Here is a 21,551-nt window from a genome sequence, read left to right on the forward strand (position 1 = left end):
TGATGGTTTCCTTTGCTGTGCCAAACCTTTTTAGTTTGATGGAGTCTTGTTTATTTTTGCTTTTGTTACCTTTACTTTTGGGTCAGATCCAAAAAAATTATCACCAAGACCAATGTCAAGGAGCTTACCACCAATGCTTTCTTCTAGGAGTCTACGGTTTCAGGTCTTATGTTCAAGTCTTTAATCCATTTTGAGTTAATTTTTGTGTATGGCGAAAGATAGTCGTTCAGTTTCATTCTTTTGCATGTGGCTGTCCAGTTTTCCTGACACTATTTATTGAAGAGACTGTCCTTTCCCCATTGTATATTCTTGACTCCTTTGTCATAAATTAATTGACTGTATATCCATGGGTTCACTTCAGGCTCTCTATCCTGTTCCATTGATCTATGTGTCTGTTTTTTTATGCCAATACCATGCTGTTTTGATTGCTATGACTTCGCAATATAGTTTGAAATCGGGGAATGTGATGCCTCCAGCTTTCTTCTTTCTCAAGATTGCTTTTAGCTATTCAGAGTCTGTTGTAGTTCCATACAAATTTTAGGATTGTTTGCTCTATTCTGTGAAAAATGCCATTAGAATTTTGATTGGGATTGCATTGAATCTGTAGATTGCTTTGGGTGGTATGAACATTTTAACAATATTCTTCTAATCTATAAGCTTGGAATATCTTTCCATTTATTTGTGTCTTCTTTAATTTCTTTAATCAATGTCTTATAGGTTTTGGTGTACAGGTCTTTCACTTCCTTGGTTACATTTATTCCTAGTTACTTTATTCTTTTTGATACAATTGTAAATGGGGTTGTTTTCTTAATTTCTCTTTTTGATAGTTTGCTGTTTGTGTATAGAAACGCAACTTATTTTTTTTTTCCTGAGGAAGATTCGTCCTGAGCTAACATAGAAACACAACAGACTTTTGTGTGTTAATTTTGTATCCTGCAACTTTAATGAATTCCTTGGTTAGTTGTAACAGTTTTTTGGTGGAGTCTTTAGGGTTTTCTATGTCTAATATCATGTCATCTGCAGATAGTGACAGTTTACTTCCTCCTTTCCCATTTGAATGCCTTTTATTTCTTCTTCTTGCCAAACTGCTCCTGGGCTGGTCTTCTTGAGACAATGATCAGCAAAGGTCTGTAGAAGCTGCTGCATCCTTCAAACGGTACAGGGCTGCTCACCACGATCCCCACTGGCCTGCCCTCCCTCATTTCCTCACCTGACTAGCACATGAGTCTGCAAGCTGTGGTTTAAAGTAGGATCAGACTGGGCAATTAATGACCTCAGTGTGAGGAGCAGACTCTACGTTTACCTAGTTCAGAAGTGAACTGAGAGAGAAAGATTGTGAGGGGAGTTAGATCAAAGGGGGGTTGTGTCGTTAGCCAGACTGTTACGGTGAGGGTATTGTGGTTCGCTTTCCTGTGGACTTTTATTCTTCTATCATAAGTGAGTAAGTTCACCATCAGAAGGGAGTCCTCCCCTGCAAACCGGCTTGTGGTTCCTGGTTGGCTGAACTCAGCCGAGGACACCCCGTCAGAGCCTCTGTGAATTATGCCCAGGGTCCCTCCTGCTTCAGCTCAACTCCCGTTTGTAGTAGTGAACTCACGGACTCAGGAATTTTTGCAAGAAAGGGTTTCATTTTCTTTTCTTGCTCCATCCCCTCTTTGTAAAAAAGACAAAAAGTCCATGGCACACCCTGTGTCAGCTTTCTTATATTAAGAATAATTTGCCTCTGCAAACTTTGATATGGGAGCTCAGAATCCCAACTCCATTATTACAAAAAAACCTGATTTTCAAAGTTGCTTTGTTGAACAGACAACATATCCAAAGTGCATGGTTTGGTTGGAAAGTGGTTTTCCATGTTCCTTGTGCTCATCCTTCAAGTTCATGGCCATCGCCTATCACCACCTGAGAGTACTTAGTGCTCAGGATAACTAAAAGAATAAATCCTGCTTGCTTTGAACACAACCCAGGGTTCACCGTATGTTCCTGTACTGGCCAATGCTAATCAGCTCTTCCCTTCTCCTCTTCTCTTTTCTGCTTGTAAATCAAGAGGCCCCAGCATTAGTCACCACAAAAGAGATAATTAGTAAGTACAAGCTGCTACCTTCATAGATCACTCTGTGCCTCAGTTCAAGCTAAGCCAGGAAGCTAGAGCAAGCAACATTACACAAGTATGGGTCTCTGTAGCAGAACCTTTTTTACACAAGGCTCATGAGTCTGAACATGTAAATCTAGATTCTGTACCCTCCCCAGCTGTTGTAAGGATAGCTATGATGTGAGGCCAAAGGGAAGGCTGCTTACTCATTTTATAAGATTTTCCTTTCCTGGACTCAAATGTGTCTTTGGAACCCCAAGGATTTGAAACAGCAATGGTTTCTTAATGGTCTAGTCTTGGGATTCAGATATTTTTAAATACCTCAACCCTCTTCACGGATGTGGCAGCAGAATAAGATGCCACCTTTTCCCACTGGGGTATGCTATATGTGCCCCTAGAAAGTCATGGCTTGTGTCTTTGCCAGCCATTTGTCCAATTGGAAAATTCATTTCCTGCTCTGGCAGGGTACATAGTCAAGGGCAATGCTGCCCCAAGAAAAGAAAGACTGTTTCCAGTCCAAACAAATAGTCTAGGAACTTCCTTCCCATGCATTGCTAACAAAATATTGCTGGCTTGCATGGAAGTGTTCCACTCGTGTATTTATGACTTTGGAGCTGCTCAAATGCACCCTGGCTTTTATTTTTTCCATCACACAGTGTTTCTTCCAATTTTTCAGTTTCCCATATCAACCATTTTGCTATTTTTAAGCAGAGCAATTCCAAGCCAAAGCAGCTAATCAGAACAGTAAAACCTCACCAATTCAGGCAGGGAGCTTGAACTCTTTCAGTGAGGGAAAGACCAGCATGAGAAGCTGGAGGCCTGTTTCAGCTTCCATAAGATGTAGGGCTGTATAATCAAAGTCCTTTTCTACTGATATTAAAACCACATTTCATCATATCTAAGATGCTGTTGATTATAATAAACATCATATTTTATGCACCAACAAGAAAAGAATTTTAAAAACTGCCACTTGTTAAATTATCCCAAAACACCTTTAAAGATATCCCTGTGATGCCTGGATTGGTCACATCAGACTCTTGTGGCTTTGAAATCCATTCAGATAAGTTTAGTGACCTCTCCTGCCCTCTAGTTGTGTTGTTTGGCATAAAATAGGCCAATCCTTTTGAATGATCTCACAAAATGTACCACTTATCATCTCCTTGAGGGTGTCTTTCTTTCCAAGCAAATAAAGCATTTGCTTGTCTCTTTGCAAGAAAATATGGAATTACCATTCTCATTCTAACGAGATTTGCTTCATCGATATGAAATTTACACACGACTGCTCTGTTTTCGAGACTTTCTTATGTGTACAGTAACTTTTCATGTCAACACGAAATCATAATATAATCTTTTTTAAGACACTTAATGGCAATTAAACTCAATGGCGTAGAACCAAGAGTGGACACAAATCAATGGAAGTGACAAGATGGACACCTGTGACCATGTTTGCCCTGCTCAGACAATATGGCATCTGCATCATGACTGCAGCTTGGCAACAGAAGCTGTATAACCCCATGAGTCACCCATGCATCCCAATCTTGGAGATGTCAGTGTGTGAAAAATGAGCATCTTAGAATGGATTAGTTATGGAAGTAGCTGCAATCTATTGAGAACTTAATATGTATCTGGCAAGGTACTAAACTCTTGACAAGACTTAATGTCAGCCAGGCCTCACAGCAACCCAAGATGTATGGGCAGATTAGGAAGTTGAACCAGGTTAGCAAAATTGTCCCAGATCACACAGCTAGGTGAATTTCAGAGCAAGGATCCTGATCTGGACAATAGCTTTGCTATCTCCAGCTCTGTGGTTCTACAGGCTATACAAACTGTGTGTGCCCATCAACTGCAGGCTGCCATTTGATTCCATTTATTTTCAAGAACATAAAGCATCACTCCAAATAGGCTCTCAAAAGGGTCTTTAAAATAGCTCAACCATGTAAGGTTTTCTGTAATGAATGGATAAAAATAAGTTATAATAGCACATGCATTATATGCAAATGGCCGCTTCTTAAAGGGGCTCACCCATATGATAGCTGCCTTCACGATGACTGTGGAAGCTGGTATGGCTATCTGCAGCCACTTCCTCACCACGGTGCAATGAGAGAGTTAAATTTTTCTAACTAAAACCCTACTGAAGAGCTGAAACGTCTTGCCCAATGGCACATGGAAGTGCATTCATAGCAAAATATGGACCTAGATGAGCTCGAACCTTGGTCTCCTGGCCCTTGGGTTTGTTCTTTAACACAGATGATGAATAGATACAGACAGTTACTGGGTTTTGGGTTTTTTGTTTTGTTTAAGACCATGAATCTTGTTTTACTCCCCCAATGTTAGAAGATGCTACAATGGATAAAATTTTTCAGTCCACAGGAGCCCCCAAACCCTAGTCCTGGCCACTCTGAAACCAGCCCAGTGGTAGAGAACGGAAGCCAGCAAGCCTGCCTCTAAAGAGTAGCAATGCTAAGTCAACTCCTGTGGCTTTGTGGTGATGGTGATTCTGTTTCCATGGACAGTTAAATATGGAATCTGGGAGGAGCTTTGTATTTATATTCAGTGCTTTGGGAACTTAACCCAAAGGAAAGAACTGAGAGTGTGGCTAAGGGCTTTTGTGGTCAAAATAAACACCAGCAAGAAGGAATTATCAAGTCCAACTAGTTAAAGACTACCAGCGTCAAGCCCTAGTCTTGTAGATACCGTGGCAACTTTCATAAATTTGCATTCTAGGGGCCATTGTAGAGAATGTGTTAAGAGAACGTAATAAGCATCTTTTAAAAATTGTTTTCTCAGATCACTAATTTATTTGGTTGGTGGGTATATATTGAGTATCTACATGTGAAAAGGGAGGGGGACATAGAGGTGAGCAAATCCAGTTCAAGCGTGGCAAGCCTGTGTACTTGAAGAGGCCTGGTTGAACAATGAGCAAAGCTGAAGGCTTTTGTGACCTCCTGCTGGTTTTGTTACAGCTGTAAAGGCGCCTCCCACTATGGGCTGACCAAAGACAGGAAGAGGCGTTCTCAAGATGGCTGTCCAGATGGCTGTGCGAGCCTCACAGCAACAGCACTCTCCCCAGAGATTTCTGCAGCTGCCACCATCGCCTTAATGACGGATGAGCCTGGCCTAGACAACCCTGCCTACGTGTCCACAGCAGAGGATGGTCAGCCAGCAAACAGCCCATTGGACTCTGGCCGGAGCAACCGAACTAGGAGTGAGTCAAATGGGTGGTTGTCCGGGAATGGGCTCCTTGCCTTAGGATTGCCCTCTGTGGAATATTCATCGTGGAAAGTTCTAGAAATGTTTTTTTAAGGGGAAATTGTTCTGGCAGTTTTGGCAGCAACCCAATACCCAATTCTCCAAAGTGAAAGGAAACCATGAGTACCTCAGATCATTAAAAATGCGTGTAATCTGACTTGGTGAAAGGGGTTGAAGTTAGACCTCATGATTCATCACTCCCGCAGTGTCAGTACCTTCCCATCCGTGCTGCTCAAGAAAAGTGCTATTATATTCAGTGCAGCCCAGAAAAAAAAAGAAAAGCAGATTTTTAAATAAGCCATACATATTTCATTGTAGAAAATTGAGAAAATACAGATAAGCAAATTCTAGCATCCTAGCACCTAGAAGTAATCACTGCTCGTGTTGTAGTCTATATCTCACCAGAAGTGTACATGAAAGAGGATTTCTATGATCGCACAGCTACTGTCCCTTCTCTTTTCTCCTCAGCACGGCCCTTTGAGCGATCCACTATCAGAAGCAGATCTTTTAAAAAAATAAATCGAGCTTTGAGCGTCCTTCGAAGGACGAAGAGTGGAAGTGCAGTTGCCAACCAAGCTGACCAGGGCAGAGAAAATTCTGAAAACACCACTGCCCCTGAAGGTAAACGAACTCCCCTGCAAGGCTGGATGTGGCTGGGCTTCCAGAATGACTTCAGGGGTGATGAGCACATGACCACCACTCACTTTTGATAACACCTCTCTTCCCAAGGGCATAAAATATTTTTTATCTTGATTAGCCTACTTCTCGCATAAGTAACCAAAGGCAAAACTATTCTCTTTTTACGTAGATTGAGAGAAGCGGTTTTAGAAGCCTTACCTTCAGGTGCTAGCTTAATGCGTTTAAAGAAGGATAATTGTAGTTAAGTGAAAAGCATTTAGAACTGTGCCTGGCACATAGGAAATAGTGTGTGAGTATTCTTATTACGAGTGTGTATGATGTGTGGGTCTGAATGTTTTTCATGCGTTAACTCATCTGATCCTCACAACAACCCCATGAAGTAGCTACTATTATTATCCCTGTTTCGCAGATGAGGAAACTGAGGCACATGGGGGTTACTTAGCTTACCCCAAATTACCTTGCTAAGTGTTGAATCCAGGTAATGTGGCTCTAGAATCCATGCAAAGGAAATTATTGGATCTTTGATCCTGTGTGTTTTCCCCAATCTAAATGGAGCTGAGGAAATATCCTCCCATTCCTTTCTTTTCACTTTATATTAGAACTTTAGAGCAATAATAATAATAGCTAAGAAAAAGAAAAGTAATAAAAATTGAACTTTCCTGTGTGCCAGGTAGTGTTCTAAGCCATTTAGATGTCATAATGCTAAGGGATAGTAATTGTGGTTCTCATTTTGCAGATGAAGAAACTGAGACCCAGAGAGGTCGGGAAACTAGCCCAAAGTCACCCAGCTAGAAAACGGCAGAACTAGGATTTTAACTCCGGTCCTCTAGCCCCAGAGCCCACTCCCTTAACCACTGGGCTAAGTGCCCTCCACTCCTGGGGGTTGGGAGGTAAATCCCACACCACTGTCTTCATCATGCCCTCGGAGAACTTGTGAGCAGTCATAGAAGAGCCTTTCTTGCTTGCTTATCACCTTTTACCCTGCACACACACACACTACATGCGCTTCTACTCTGACCTTGTCACGGTCCTGTAAATACTGTGTCTCTTTCTCTCACTTCCATGCTATTGTCTGACCTTCACTCCCTCACCCCTTCAGCTGCATTCTAATTCCTCCTTCCAGGCTCAGCATAAGCTTTGCCTCCTCCTGGAAGCCCTCCCTGACTCGCTCAGTCCCCTTTCCTTTGTGTGCTCAAAGCACCTATAACTCTATTATAGCAATGTCACCCTTCATTGCCCCTGTACCTATAAGGGCAGGGGTTATTTTTCTGAGCCTTTGTATTCTCAAGGCCAAGCACAATATCTGGCACATAGTAGTGTTGGCTGAGTGTTTGTGCAATGAATAAAAGGGTTATAACTCCCTTCCTGCCGCTCTCCCCCTGTTATTAAAGGGTCCTTAATTCTACTCCATATGAAGTTTTCTCCTGCCTGAATAAGATTTATCTGCATGTTCATTGCAGGAACGTTTTTAATAAGAGATTTCTATGTGCAAGGGACTGGCCCAAGCTCTGTAATTTTATATAAAGATTATAAAATTCACTTTATTCAAGGGGTTCATTCAAGACTGAAAGAAAGGAAAATACCATGAAGAGTGAGATCTAAGTCAGTGACAAGGCGGCCGTAGGGCGAGGAGCGTTGCTGCCCCGAAGGCAGGGGAATCGTGTTTAAGGAGTGGTTTATGACCTGGACGTCGGGGCATTGGATCTTGACCGTGTGTTGGAAAGTAGTGGGAGATGCAGTTATGGCCCGATGAGAAGGGTCCTGGAGGTCATTGAGGAGTCTTGGTTTGGCACAGTGAGCACACCTGAGAGGCTTCTGTAGAGTTGCTGCAGAATCAGAGCTGTGTTTCAGCAAGATGAAGATGGCGGCCTTGCTCCATGTGCTGGGGGCTTAGAATGGGAGAGATTGGATTTCCTCAGACATTCCAGAAAGCTGTTACCCAGAATGGGGTGAAGTATTAAGACTCAGTGAGGCTGGTAGTGATGTCTTTATAGGATTTGTGAGGCAACAAAGCTTTCAAAAATGGCCTTCGAGTCTCATTGCTTCAGACACATGTGGTTAGTCTGGTGAACGCTCAGGGCATGGTTTACCCATGCTTTTTATATAGGTAAAGAGACTGTCTCCACTACTTATCAGCTGTGTGACCCGGCTGGGTTACTTAACTTCTCTAACCTTTGTCATTTCATCATCAGAAAAACATGGATAATGATAATCTACTTCATAGGGTTGTTGTGAGGATTAAACAAAAAGAAAAATGCATGCAAATTGCTTAGCCCAATGCCTAGCATATAACAAACACTTGGTAAATAATGTTATATCCCTTAGTCCTTAGGTGAGGACACAATATTGAACAACTCTGTGTCTTTCCAGACCAATGCAAGTTTCATAGTTTAAAATTTAACTCTTTAAGGTCTCTAGCGTCTCGTGTGTGTGGCTCTAATTAACATCGCTTATAAGTGTGACTGGGTGTGTCCTTTTGGACCATCAAATCAAACATCCTTGAGTGGTTCAGGTTTGGGAGTATGGTTTTTGTGAATCTATTGGGAGGGAAGGTAGAAAGAGGGGGAGGAGAAAGAGAAAATCAATGACTTGATGATTATTTCCAAATCTTTCTTTGCTCAAAATGATTTTTTTTAAATTTCCATTCCCCTTTCGCCGGACCTGTTCCAACAAAAGCTTGTGGTACAGCCTACTTAATGTAATCAAAGCGATTTAAACATTAATTGAACTCAATGACCCAAGTACTGTTAGCACCAGGAACTGACAGATTACGGTGCCTGCCCACAGCCTTACAGCAAAGCCAATCACTTACTTTAAATCTCAGTGGAGGTTAAGGACCCACATTTACTGTGTCTCAGGCTTTCTCTGGCCACTGAATTACTTTATCATGTTCTACAGTACTTAGAAATAATTTTAATTCTGTTTTGTTTCTAGAGAGTTGAGTACTCATTAATGAACTCATAGTTCATTAGGGAAAATGGACTAAGGTCATGGGTTTTGAAAACAGTCACAAAGAGTGCACTATGCAGAACCAGGCCTGCAGTTTTGATCTTTCCAGATGACGTAATTAAGGGAGAATCTTAGGGCAAAGTCAGCTGTCAGCAGCTCCAGGAGATGGAAGCATCTCTGCCCTCGACATCTAAACTCAAGCCTTACCAACTCGGGAGGAACCACTGCTTCCACCAGACGACGTGTAGCTCAGCCAGCATTTAATGGCATCCCCTCGGCACACTTCTGTTCAAACTGAGGTGGAGAACAGGACCAGTCGGTGCTGCTGGCTTACAAGTCTATAGGGCAAGTGTCCTGTGGGACTGTTGCCTGGCTGGGAACCCTTGGCTCCAGAGAAACTTGTGGGAGGTGACAGGAGGGCAGGTCAGCAGGAGCCCCGGGTTCTGACCTGGCTCTGAAGGCCACCTAACTTTGCGACGTCCCGCCAGTCACGTCACTTCCCCTCTCTGAGCTCAAATATCCTCATTGTAAAATAAAGGTTTGACTGTTGCTATCAAGCTGCACAACCACTAGAGCAGGTCTTCCACGCGTGGGCACAGTGAGGTAGGGGTAGGCAGAGCTGGGAAGGATTTTATGGGGAAAGAAGAGTCCTCAGTTAAAAGAAAGTTTGAAAATGCCAGCCTAGATGATCTGGGTTTCCTTTTAGCTCTGAATTCAGCGATTCAGGCAGATCAGGAACAAACCTGGCCGTGAATCAGGCCGTTTGACTTCCCTTTATTGACAACAGTGTCTGTAGAGAGGGCTGGTGATTCCCTAAGCCTGAGAAGCAGGGGCTTCCAGAAAGAAATCTTTAAAATGATATGAGAGGGTAGAAGAGCATGTTTGTCCTGTTTTGTCTTGATAACTAAGTGATAACTGTAATCCATCCTGTAAAGACTGGTCATGCATTCATTCATACCTACTCACTTAATAAACATCAGCTGAAGTCTCCTGTGTGCAGAGATTTGTGCACAGAACTATGGAACAGCCAGAAATTATGTCCTCAAGGATCTTAGAGTCTAATGGAGGGGTATAAGAAATGGGCATGAATAATAGCAATAGAAGGTTGAGTGTCATGAGAAATAGAAAGCTTCATGGGAAATAGGATGCTTAGAGAAGGCAGGGAAAGAGGGATCAGGGTAGAGTTTAATTGGAAGGGATCATTTCATGCACGCCTTGAAGGAAAAATTTGGTTTAGGCATAGAATGAAAAACATTCCAGGCAAAGAAACTTATGCTGGCACAGAGGCAGGAAAATGGAAAACATGTACGAGGAACAGTGAATAGTTTAGTTTGGCTGAAACCAAAGTTTGGCAAGAAGAAGAGTGGTTGGAAATGTCCGTTGGGTTGGTGTCTTAAATAAATGCTGTCTTTGTCCATTTTAGTCTTTCCAAGGTTGTATCACCTGATTCCAGATGGTGAAATTACCAGCATCAAGATCAATCGAGTGGATCCCAATGAAAACCTCTCCATTAGGCTTGTGGGAGGCAGAGAAACCCCACTGGTCCATATCATTATTCAACATATTTATCGTGATGGGGCAGTTGCCAGAGACGGCCGACTACTGCCAGGAGACATCATACTAAAGGTAGAGACTGTGGCTGTGGGGCCATGAAAAGGAGCTTAATAAAAGTCACTTCAGAGCAAATAATTGGATGGATGGATAGATGGATGCACGGATAGATGGATGGCTGAAATACTAAAATAAATGTGGATCACTCACTTTCCATAGTTATGACTTTGATATGACTTGTCATATGAGATTGTAATTTCATTGAGAGGTCTTTGTCCATCCCTCTTTCCTGTTCTTGCACTCTCTCCTCCTTTCTCATTGTCTATAAATCTTTCTCTCTGTCTCTGTGTCATTTGGTTTCCGTCTTTCCCTCCTTCTTCTTCCTTTTCCCCTCTAGCTTCTCCAGGCCTCTTCTCTCCCCTTTCTCTACCTCTATCTTCTCCTTTCTCTTCCTCCTCCTCTCTCTCGTTCTTTCTACCCCTTCCTCCTTCTTTAACAAGAACCTAAAATAATATAAAACTGGAGCATATACCTTCTTAAGTTGTTTTTAGAGCAGATTAATGGAAGATTTTGTATTTTATCTGATCACTCACATTCGCATACCCCTCTAAAGTGAATTTCCTGTAGCTTAATGGCCCTTCAGGAAAAAAAAACTCATCTCTAAGCTATTCTTGCCAACCCGCAGACATTCTGGGGGAGACAGGTGGTAGAACAGGATGCCTTGGGCATTACTGTCCTCTGAGGCTTTGTTGAGGGGAAGGACATTAAGGAGAACTTTTCAAAAGAGAAAGGATAAAGGAAGAATTGTTTATCAGACAGAAGTCAAACATGTGCCAAAAGTGACAAGAAATCCCTCCCTGGTCATATATTTCCTGTCTGATATTCAGATGACAGTTTCATCCCATCCCTTCTAGGTTGCTGAGGGGCCAGCTCCTGATACATCATGAGCTGTTTCTTTGGCAAAGAAATCCTTATTCTTTGGAATAAGAGGAGAAAGAATTTAGAGGAGTTATCGTAGAAGCACTGAAACTCCCACAGGTGGAGTACAAGGCAGAGCCTGTCAACCTTAAGGGACAGTCAGTGGTGCAATCAGCGACTCTGCATGACTTCCTCCCCGTTCTAATGGAAACTATGCTGCCTGGGAGGGTTGCATAATAAAACATTTTGATTTTTACGGCTTTCAACTGGCACTTGCAGGCAAAAGCGCTGCCAGGACTGCTTAGCAGGCGACCCTGACCTTCTCTTGGCCTGGGTGTGATGGGGGAAACCAGACAGAGGAGCAGGGGACAGAGCAGAGCGAGATCTTTAAGCTCAGCTGTGCTTGGACCAAGGTGGTGAGCCTTGTCTGTGCACGAGGGCACCGCCGTGCCTCCCCGGAGATGCAGCAGAGGACCAGGGATCGTGTGCTGCAGGAAGCCCCTTTAAAATCTCACTCTGAGGCGCCTCTGACAATTGGCTGTGAGTACAAGAAATCTGACTAAGCCGTAGAAATTCAAGAAAGTTATTTCTCTTCCATGGGGCCTCTCTCCTTAAGCACAGAGGGCAGTGCTGCTGTGAAATTGTTTTCTTCCGGAGCAGGCACGACCACTAGAGGCTATAGCCTCCGGGCTGAGCCTGCTGAGCTGGACTGATTAAAACAAGAAAGCCCCACGCAGCATCAGCCCTGCAGATTATTCATGAGGCACAAAGGAGAGGGCCGAGCTCGAGGACATTTAAGTAGCATCGTAAAGTAATCCAGCCTTTCAGTAAAAGAGCCTGGAAACTTCCATTCACATCAGTTTATTGAAACCGTGCAGAGATTTTTTTTTTGTTGAGAACATGACCGCTTTGAGACCTGACGCTCTCTCCCTCATTCACACACATATACACACTTTCACATATTCGCACACTTGCCAACACACAAGCACATTCATGCACACACTCTCACACACACATACCTCCTCCCTCTCTCTCTTTCTCTCTCTCTCTCCCACTACATGGTACTGGGGCCTGAAAGTCCCAGCATGGGTGACCCAGGGAGAAAAATTCATTTGGAGACTTTTAGAAAGAAAACGTCAACTCAGTTGAAATTGAACAGCAATTTAATGTAATCGTTCCAGCCCAATGGAAAACTTCTTTTCTTCTTTTGCCTTTTCCTACTTTTTCTTCCTTTTTCAACCCCTCCCCCCCCCCCCCCCCCCCCCCCACAGCTGCAGAATAAGTTTGGCAAGCTACAGAAATTAGGGTTAGGATTGTGTGAATACATTTGGGAGCCTGTGTGACAACAAGGTTGAAGAACGATGGTGTCTGAGAGAGAGACCTGAGAAAGTGGTACAGGGGACACTCAGAGAAAGCAGGGATGGAAGCAATGTCGGGAGATTGGGGATATTTGGATACTTGGACAGAGGATAAGGTGACAGAGCAGAGAGGCCTTTGAGGAAAGGTCTTGGTGATTCTGTGGGCCGGGCCTTTTAGGAAGGGTTGTGGCAGGTGGAGTTAATGTCGAGGTCCCCTCCCCCAGGTCAACGGGATGGACATCAGCAATGTACCTCACAGCTACGCCCTGCGCCTTCTGCGGCAGCCCTGCCAAGTGCTGCGGCTGACAGTGCTGCGGGAGCAGAAGTTCCGAAGCAGGAACAATGGACAGGCACTGGACACCTATGGACCTCGGGATGACAGTTTCCATGTGATTCTCAACAAGAGCAGCCCTGAGGAACAGCTTGGAATAAAACTAGTGCGCAAGGTGGATGAACCTGGGGTGTTCATTTTCAACGTGTTGGATGGTGGTATGGCGGACCGACATGGTCAGCTGGAGGAGAACGATCGTGTGTTAGCCATCAATGGACATGACCTTCGATACGGCAGCCCAGAAAGTGCAGCTCATCTGATTCAGGTGGGTCACAGGTCATTCCAAGGTCCTGGTCAGAAACTCCCAGCATGAGCAGGAATGCTCATCACCCTGACCCACCCACCCTGCTACTACCACATGTGACATACACTGCCTCCCTTTCAAGGAGTCAAGGTGGAAGAGCCAGGTAAGAACATTACTCAAGCAAATGATGTGTCTCAGGGTCATGGACATTCTTTGGGTGTTGCCAGCTATCCAGTGTGACTGTAGGTAAACATATTGGGCCGTGTGTTGCAACTGAGATCACTCAAGGTCAGCAGGGTTGTGTCATCCCTGTACCCAGTACAGTCACAGACCCAGGGATCATTCAGATACATTCTGGACACATCCAAGACATCCAGTTGTATTAACTCCCGTAAGAAGCTGTGCCACATGCCCTCTAGGGATCCTGTGGCCGGACACCACTGTAGGATTGGCTAAGGCTAAGTCCCATCTCCATGGCTGTGTCCAGGCCCCTTGGAAAGCCACTGGGAACTCAAGCATGAACCTGAGAAGAAGCCCTCCAATAAGAGAGGCATGTAAATTATTGATCACTCAGGCAAATAGAGTTCCCAAGAACCTGACTTTGTTTCAGACTAATTCACTTTCCTGACCCATGTGATATCATCAAGCCCCAGCATGCATCTTGTTGACTTTGGCTGGGTCACCATAAGTTTTTCGAATGTTCACTGGGCTGCCAGCTTTATTCTTAGAGGGACAGGTTTTGTTCTGGGTTCCTGTATTCTAACTCATTCACTTCATTTAGTCAATATTTATTAAATTTCTGCTCCTTGCCTGGCCCTGGTTAGGTACAGAGAACAGTGAGATGATGACTCTTAGGCTCCCAAAGGAGCCCACAATCTCATAGGGGAGATGGACTTTTTCTAAACATGCTGTAATGAAGGCATTAAGTACTGTGCTGGTGCGGATGAAGGAGACAGATTTGCTTGGTTGGGCTTAGGAGTTATTCACAGAGGAGGAAGATCTTGAACTGGGACTTTGAGGGATAAGCATAAGTTTTCTAAGTGGACAAGTCAGAGAGGGTCACTCTAAGGAGATACAGCACAAAAGAACATTTCCCTAAAAGCTGGTTGGGGAAATAGTTAATACCTGGGGCATGGCGTACATTTAAAAGGCAGCAACAGATAAGGCCAGAGTGGTAGGCAAGGGCCAGATCATGTGGAGTTTTATGAGCCACGCTAAGAAGCTCAGACTTTATCCCCTAGGCCATGGGGTGTCATTGGAAGAGTTTAAGAAAAGAAGTGACATTATTTTCTAGAAAGCTCTTTCTAGGGCAATGGAGAGTTGACAGGAGAGGGGCAAGATTAGAGGCCTTGTCTTAAGAAGCATTTGTAATTATCCGGCACGTCACATCAGTTTCCACTTAGCAACTGAAGTGACTTCAAGAATAGACAGTGAGTCAGTGTCAGTAGTTGTCTGAATCTTGCGCCAGTTTCCATGGAGGATGACAGAAAACAGAGCCTTCTCTCAAGGACTTGATTATCTAGTACAAAGAAATCTTCCTACCCTTGGGTTGCAGTCATGGAGTTCTTCCAGGTATTGGCAACTCTTTTCACTATCATGTGTGTCTTATCCCTCTTCTTTGAGGAGGACCAAATGGCAGATGATGATATTGTCATTTTAGACATGGACAGCCTGAGGCAGAGGATGCAAAGGAACTTACCCTGCTCCCTCTATCCACCAGGATAGGAAGCACATATGGTGCCTCAGCCTCTGAACTGTGGTTCTTGGTGATGTCCCAATTCCAAAGTGATTCTCAGCCTGATGGATCTTTCCAATAGAGCATGAGGTCATGCAGGTGGAGAACAAAAGCAGAGTTACAAGAGGCACTTCTCTTCTGGCATTCATGCCATTTATTCCTAAATTCATATATCCAGCCCCAACTTCTCCTTTGAACACCACACTTCTATATCCGACTGCCCACTTGGTTTCTCCACGTGAATGTCTAAAAGGCATCTCAAACTTAATATTCAAAACTGGGCCCTTGACTTCTCTCCACTCTACCTCTTAGCAAACCTGCTCTTCTCCAGTCTCTAGAAATGGCACCACCATTTACTCAGTTACTTGGGCCAAAAAGAATCTTCATTCTCTTCAACACCTTTCTCCCCACAATCCATGTCTCACCACCTCCATGGTTTCCGTCAGCCAGGCCACTATCAACTTTGGTCTGGGCCACAGCACGAACCTCATAACTGGTCTCCTTGCTTCCACACTCAATCTTCTGCCTCTGCTCTCCACATGGCAGTTGGAATGACCACTTTACAAAGTTAATCCCAGCATGTCACGCTCTTGCTCTCAGGCCTCTGACGCTTCCCGAGACACTTAGATTAAAAATTCCAAATGCTATCAATGGCCTGCAGAGCCAGACATAATCTGCCCTTTAATTCTCTCTCCAACTTCATTTCTTAAGCAAAAGGGAGAATTTTTTGGATGCTCTCCCTTGCTTAACCAGGCTCAGTCACACCGTCTTCTTCCTACTCCTCAAACATTTCAAGGATTTTTTCGCCTCAGGGCTAATGTTCTTGCTATACCTCTTGCTGCCCCTCTGACTGGAAGGATCTTCCAAATATCTGCATAACTCACTCCCACACTTCATTCAGGTCTCTCCTCAAATGTCGTCTCCTCAGAGGCCTTCACTGACAGTCCCACTTACAATAGCCCATCTCACCCCTAACTCTATATCCTCTTTTTCTACCAACTCATTATTTTACTATTACCTGCCAATCTAGTCTAGTCTAGTACAGTAGAGCATTGTATCCCAAGTACTTAGAGAAATGCCTGGCAGTAACAGGCACTCAATAAATATTTTTTGAATGAATACATTGAGTCAAATTATAAAATATACATAAAAATACACATACATATAAAATATACATAAAAATGTAAATACACATAAAATATAATTTACACATTAGTTCCATCGCATAGGGATTTTTTTGTCAAATCACTTACTAACGAACAAGCAGCAAATTTACTTTATGTTATTTGTCCCCAAGATAGAGTCTCTACTTTTTATCCCCTCAAATTTGTTCAGTTATTATTGGTTGAGCACATTCTATGTACCAAGAGATGTGTGGTACAATGGTGACCAAGACTGACACGGTTCCTGGCCTTGTAGAGCTTGGAATATATTCTTATTTCTGATCTCAAATACAATCAAGTCAGCATTAATTAGGTGGTTCTAGCCTGTATGTGCCAATGGGTGAGAACAGAAAATAGACAATGTTTACTAAAACATTAACCCATGGAAAAGTACGAGTCTTGGTTTTTTCTTCATGAAGAAATTGCACTCTAAACATGATTTTTTTTCCTCTTTAAAAACCAGACTTTTAGGTGATCATCAATGTTTTTCTGTGTTACACTTGTTAACTCCCTCTGCAGGTCAATCAGCGTAACTCACATTCTAGAGAGAATCTGCCAGCTCTACTTTGCATCAGGCAAAAGAGAAACTCCCTTACTCATGTCATTTGGAAAAATTTTGATTGCATATGGCATTCTGCTTTTGTAGATTAATAACAGAAGAGGAAAAAAGTTTTTTTCCTGAGAAAGTTAATTTATGAAATAAAATCTTGCCTAACAGTGGGATTTCCTAAAAGATTCTTCTGCTTACTAAACAAACCAAATGTGCTTTATGAGCAGGGGAAGGAGGGGGAAAAAAAACCTTGGGCAAAGCTAGTTGGAAAAGAAATGGGAAAAATAGAATGCTGGGAAAACTTGGTTAAGCAATCTCAAAAGTGGATTTTATTTATGTGATACTGTAACACACACCAGGCTGGGGGGATTAAACTAAACGCCCTTCAAAGGTTGAGACTCAAATTTCCAACCAATCCTTGGCTGCATTGGCCTTGTGCGTCTACTCCGTGAATCATATTTGCCTTACAAAGAAATTCCCAGACAACATGTCCTTTTGGTCATGTTTTCTCCCACAGTACCACACATTCTGCCTTTTTCTACATTATTTCAGGGAAAAGTTATTACAGAGAAACCACAACTGTTTTAAATTTGACCAACTTTACATATGTGGAGCCCTAACCTCAGCTTACTCAGCAGCAGCCCTGCTTGCCAGGCCCCAGAGTTAGATTAAGAGTCGGGCTGCTCTAAGAGGAGAAACCCTGAGGAGACAGAAACTTCAAATACGGGGCAGTTCACTTATTTAGCAACTTAATACAACTTTATTTTTCTCCATTGTCAATTTAAGTCTTTTGAGCACCATGAGTAGAATAACTGTATGAAAGAGACAGCTGTGTGGAACTGTCTGGTGTCACCCATGAAATAATGGAACAAAGAAATATGGACCAAAGATTTAAGACTGTAGGGGGAAAAAAGACATCTCAGCGTCTCTTGGAGGTTCAGCATATATCTACCCAATATTCAATCTGAGAATGATTTATGCTGGGAGTTACATCTATTTTGAGACGCTCTCATCTATCTGCAATTCTGGATAAATGAATTCATATTTATTTAGGAGTTCAAATATAACCAGTTAATAAACAAAGAAAGTGGCAATGGATTTCAAATTTGAGGATCCCTCTTGTGCCTTTTTTTCCTAGGCAACTTCCTAGACTTCATGCAGAAGTTGAATAAATTCAGAGCTATTTATAGAGGTTGTGATAAGATGGATTTTCATTAAAACAGACGTGTGATTTTTTTTCTCACATGCATTAATATTTAAATGGGAAGTTATTTCATCAAAGAACAACTGACAACCAGGCTCTTCAAACTTTTAAAAAGAATGTGATAGACCTTTAGATAGAGCCAGAAAGCAAATAACGGACTGCTCACATTACCTACGTTTGTCCTAAATATATGATTCCAGCTCATGAGTTCTGCATAGCTGGAAAAAAGGCAGAACTTTTGTCCCTGGGAGCAGTAGGAATTCCTAATGAAATAAGACATGATACATCCATGTGTTTTTTTATAGATTATCACAGCTAATAGAGAATAAAATGCCCATTTGAACAACTTTTTTTAACATGGTATTATGGTAAATTTAATGCACTTAAGACTAAACAAAACGATACATAGATTTTAAAACATTCTTCCTGAGCTAAATTCTTAAAGTCCAAATGACTTTTATATAGGCCTCCAAATTTCATGCATTCATGGTAAAGCTTGACTTGATAAACTGGAGAGCTTTCAACTCAGAATTTCATGTGTGAGTCTCCTACACAGCTGCACACTGCAAATGTTCAGGATCTTGAAATTTCACTGCTCTTCCTCCAACTCACATCCCCCGCATGCATGTTTTGTTTTGTTTTTGTTCTTACCGTGGAACAGAATTAATCAGAGTAACATCGAGTTACTATAAAAGAAACAATGGTATTTGAAGCAATGCACTTGGGTCATTCTGCTGACTCAGCAATCAACGGATTCAAGAACTGGGAACTAAATTCTTATCTTGACCTTGTCACTGACATCTGAATGACCCTGTACAAGTCAGACTATCATTGTTAATTTCTTAGCACTTAAAAGATGTGCTTCTGGGAACATCAGGATGAACACAGAGCTATAGTTTAGTGGGGAAAATGGATCAAATTGCTGTCTCAAATCTCTTTTTCTACCTTGGTCAAATCTTAAGATCCTATTCACCATGTTTCCTCAAGGCCTCTTTAATTTCCTTCTTCCTTGTCCAGACTCTGGTCGCTCTTAACTCACTAAAGTAGCTGCCTATCCAGCGGAAGATACTCATGAATTCTTTTTAAAATGTGCCAGGCACTAGGGTAGGTGCTAAAGTTTCAGTGGGGAACAAATCGACACACACCATGTCTGCTTTCACTAAGCTCTTTTTATAGGAAATATCAACTTACAGGGCAACGTACAAAATCAGTGCATTAGCTCATTCTGGAGTTGTACTTCTGGAGTCCCCAACTTTTTGCTCAATGAGAGGTATTTTTGTTTCTCAGAACTTCTCTTGCATACTGGAAGGATGGTTATGGCAAAGACTGTTTCTGTACCTCATTGTGTTTCCACATCAACAGGAATGACTGACGACTTTGGTGTTTTTCTAGCATATCAATTGGAAACCCTGTTCCGATGCCTCCTGTTGTCTGTGTTGCCATGTAGGGTCTGTGCGTCATACATGATGTCAGAGCTAGGCTGTGCTGCTGTAATGTGTTCCATAGCAGGGTCTTGGGCAGCTCCCTGCCATCTTTCAATTAATCAGTAATGATGAACACAGACATCTGTGGAGTTCTTGGCTCCGCAGAACACGGAGACAGTCTCCTATGCACATACGAAATGGCAAAATGGGAACTCCATCAGTGAGGTCTTGGGTGCAGCTGGTCCATCAGCAAAAAGACCCTCCTCTTTGCTGGTCAGACCAGAACTCATCATCTAGGTCCAATTCTTATACACATACCCAACTCAACTTTATTAGAGTGAGTCAGAGTTCACCAAGTTTTTGAGATAACTTGAAAACATATTAAATAGTAAAGAAACTAGGAATATTTGACCTGGAAAGGAGAAGAGCAATTAGAGTTATCTTCAAATAGGGTTGTCACATGGAAATTGATTTGGGTTGCCCCAGAGTACATGACTAGGACCAATGGACGAGCAAGAGAATGGCAAATTTAAGCTCAACCTAAGGACAAACTTTCTAATTAGTGCTCTCTAAAACTGGCTTGTGCTGCCTTGGGACACAGTGAGTTCACTGTCATTGGAGGCATTGAAGCATGAGCTGGGTGACAACATGGTTAGGATTTTGTAGGGGAATTGAAACAAAGGCTTCAGAGAAAATGTTGGATCAGATGATATCTGACATCTCTTCCATATCTGTGAATTTCTAACTTTATGGAAGCAGTGCTCTACAATTCCCCAGGGCTTTGTAAGCACAAGATGGATGAACTGAGAATGATCCTTGAGCAGTTGCAGGAAGGGAAGCTAAAATGGGGCAACCCCAAACAGCATAGAAAGAACCATCCCCACCGGTATCTATTGAAAATCAGTTAAAGCTAGACTGTCTCATTCCAAGAACCTTGGAAAAGAAACCAAAGTTAAACGCAGATGCAGGATGAATTTTTTTTTAAAGAAATGGTCATTAAAACCTCTGATGTTAGTGGATGGAACGCTTAGTAGAGACAAGCTCTGTAAACAGCTTTATATTAGAAATTCAACTGCAGCTCTTACTTGTCTCTGTAACAAGAGGGCCACCTAGTCAAGCAGGGGCCTCTTGTGGGCCTATTCTATGTCATAAAGGGTACTGTGTATATGGTCTACCTGCTCTGAGCAATACAGTTGCTACCCAACAATCAGTTTGGAATCCTGTTTTAGGTGTTTGTATAGAACAATACTGTGGGGAATTGGGGGGACATGAGTGTGGGACTCTTAACTTGAAATTTTATAAAGCAAATACAAGAAACACAATGACCGAACCCACGTGAATCACATACACTTTATTGAACATTTTATTTAAGCATATGCATATATATATTTTAAAAGCACCAAATGCTACAGTGCATTTGGTTTAACTCCAATCCTCGTTTACAAATGAATAGGTGGAAACTTTGGCCAGGTGGGTAGTTCACACCTTGATGTGCAGGTACTCTATCAACTCTTGCTCTGCCCTAGTCATCACTGGCCCTCTTAGCCACCGCATAGACCCATGTAGTGCTAGGACAGTAGAAAGACCATCTCTGCTCTAATGTACAGCCCTGCAAAATGCCTCTCCTGGCTCCTTATACAGTGGCATCTTTGATTTCCATCTGTCTGCTCTGAAGTCTCTGGTCTATGCTGCATCCTGACAATGTGAGCAGTTCTTATCAGCCATAGTGGATTTTGTAGGGAGAAAAGCCATTTCTAGGCTGAACATAATGGAAGAAGATGCTTGCCCTGTGGGGTGTCACAGTGTAGTGCTTCTAGACTCCTCCTCCCAACTATAAGAGATGGGATTTTATTATTTTTAAGTGGACTAAGTATAAATAAGGCTGGCAGACTAGGGCTCTCTTCTGTGGCATCTGCTTAGTCCCCTCATATAAATATTATTGGCAATTTTAAGTCAAATCTCAAAAGAGCAGAGAAAAATAGTCATTAAACAAAATAACAAGCCTCTCCATGAGAAATGCTGCTTAATTTTAACCCTGTGGTTTTCCCTGAATATTAGATTTTTCCTGTGTCTTCAGCTAGAAGTAATTTCTCCCACCTCTGGAGACTTTTATGTGTGTCACCCATACCTCTTTCTTGTGTGTGCTT

At 42.6% G+C, this 21,551-nt stretch overlaps 1 protein-coding gene across 12 annotated transcripts in view; it reads left to right on the forward strand.

The window, feature by feature from the left end:
* The window catches only part of LNX1 (ligand of numb-protein X 1), a 178,438-nt gene that overhangs the window by 135,821 nt on the left and 21,066 nt on the right, over window positions 1–21,551 (forward strand). For all 12 annotated transcript variants that reach the window (XM_014738637.3, XM_070263824.1, XM_001493566.5 and 9 more), the window contains 4 exons: window positions 5,053–5,294; window positions 5,807–5,959; window positions 10,350–10,552; window positions 12,978–13,349. In XM_014738637.3, the coding sequence (XP_014594123.1) occupies window positions 5,053–5,294; window positions 5,807–5,959; window positions 10,350–10,552; window positions 12,978–13,349 (970 nt within the window). The remainder of the gene's footprint in view (window positions 1–5,052; window positions 5,295–5,806; window positions 5,960–10,349; window positions 10,553–12,977; window positions 13,350–21,551) is intronic.

The sequence above is a fragment of the Equus caballus genome, chromosome 3, assembly GCF_041296265.1.
Source record: "Equus caballus isolate H_3958 breed thoroughbred chromosome 3, TB-T2T, whole genome shotgun sequence".
NCBI classification, from domain to species: domain Eukaryota; kingdom Metazoa; phylum Chordata; class Mammalia; order Perissodactyla; family Equidae; genus Equus; species Equus caballus.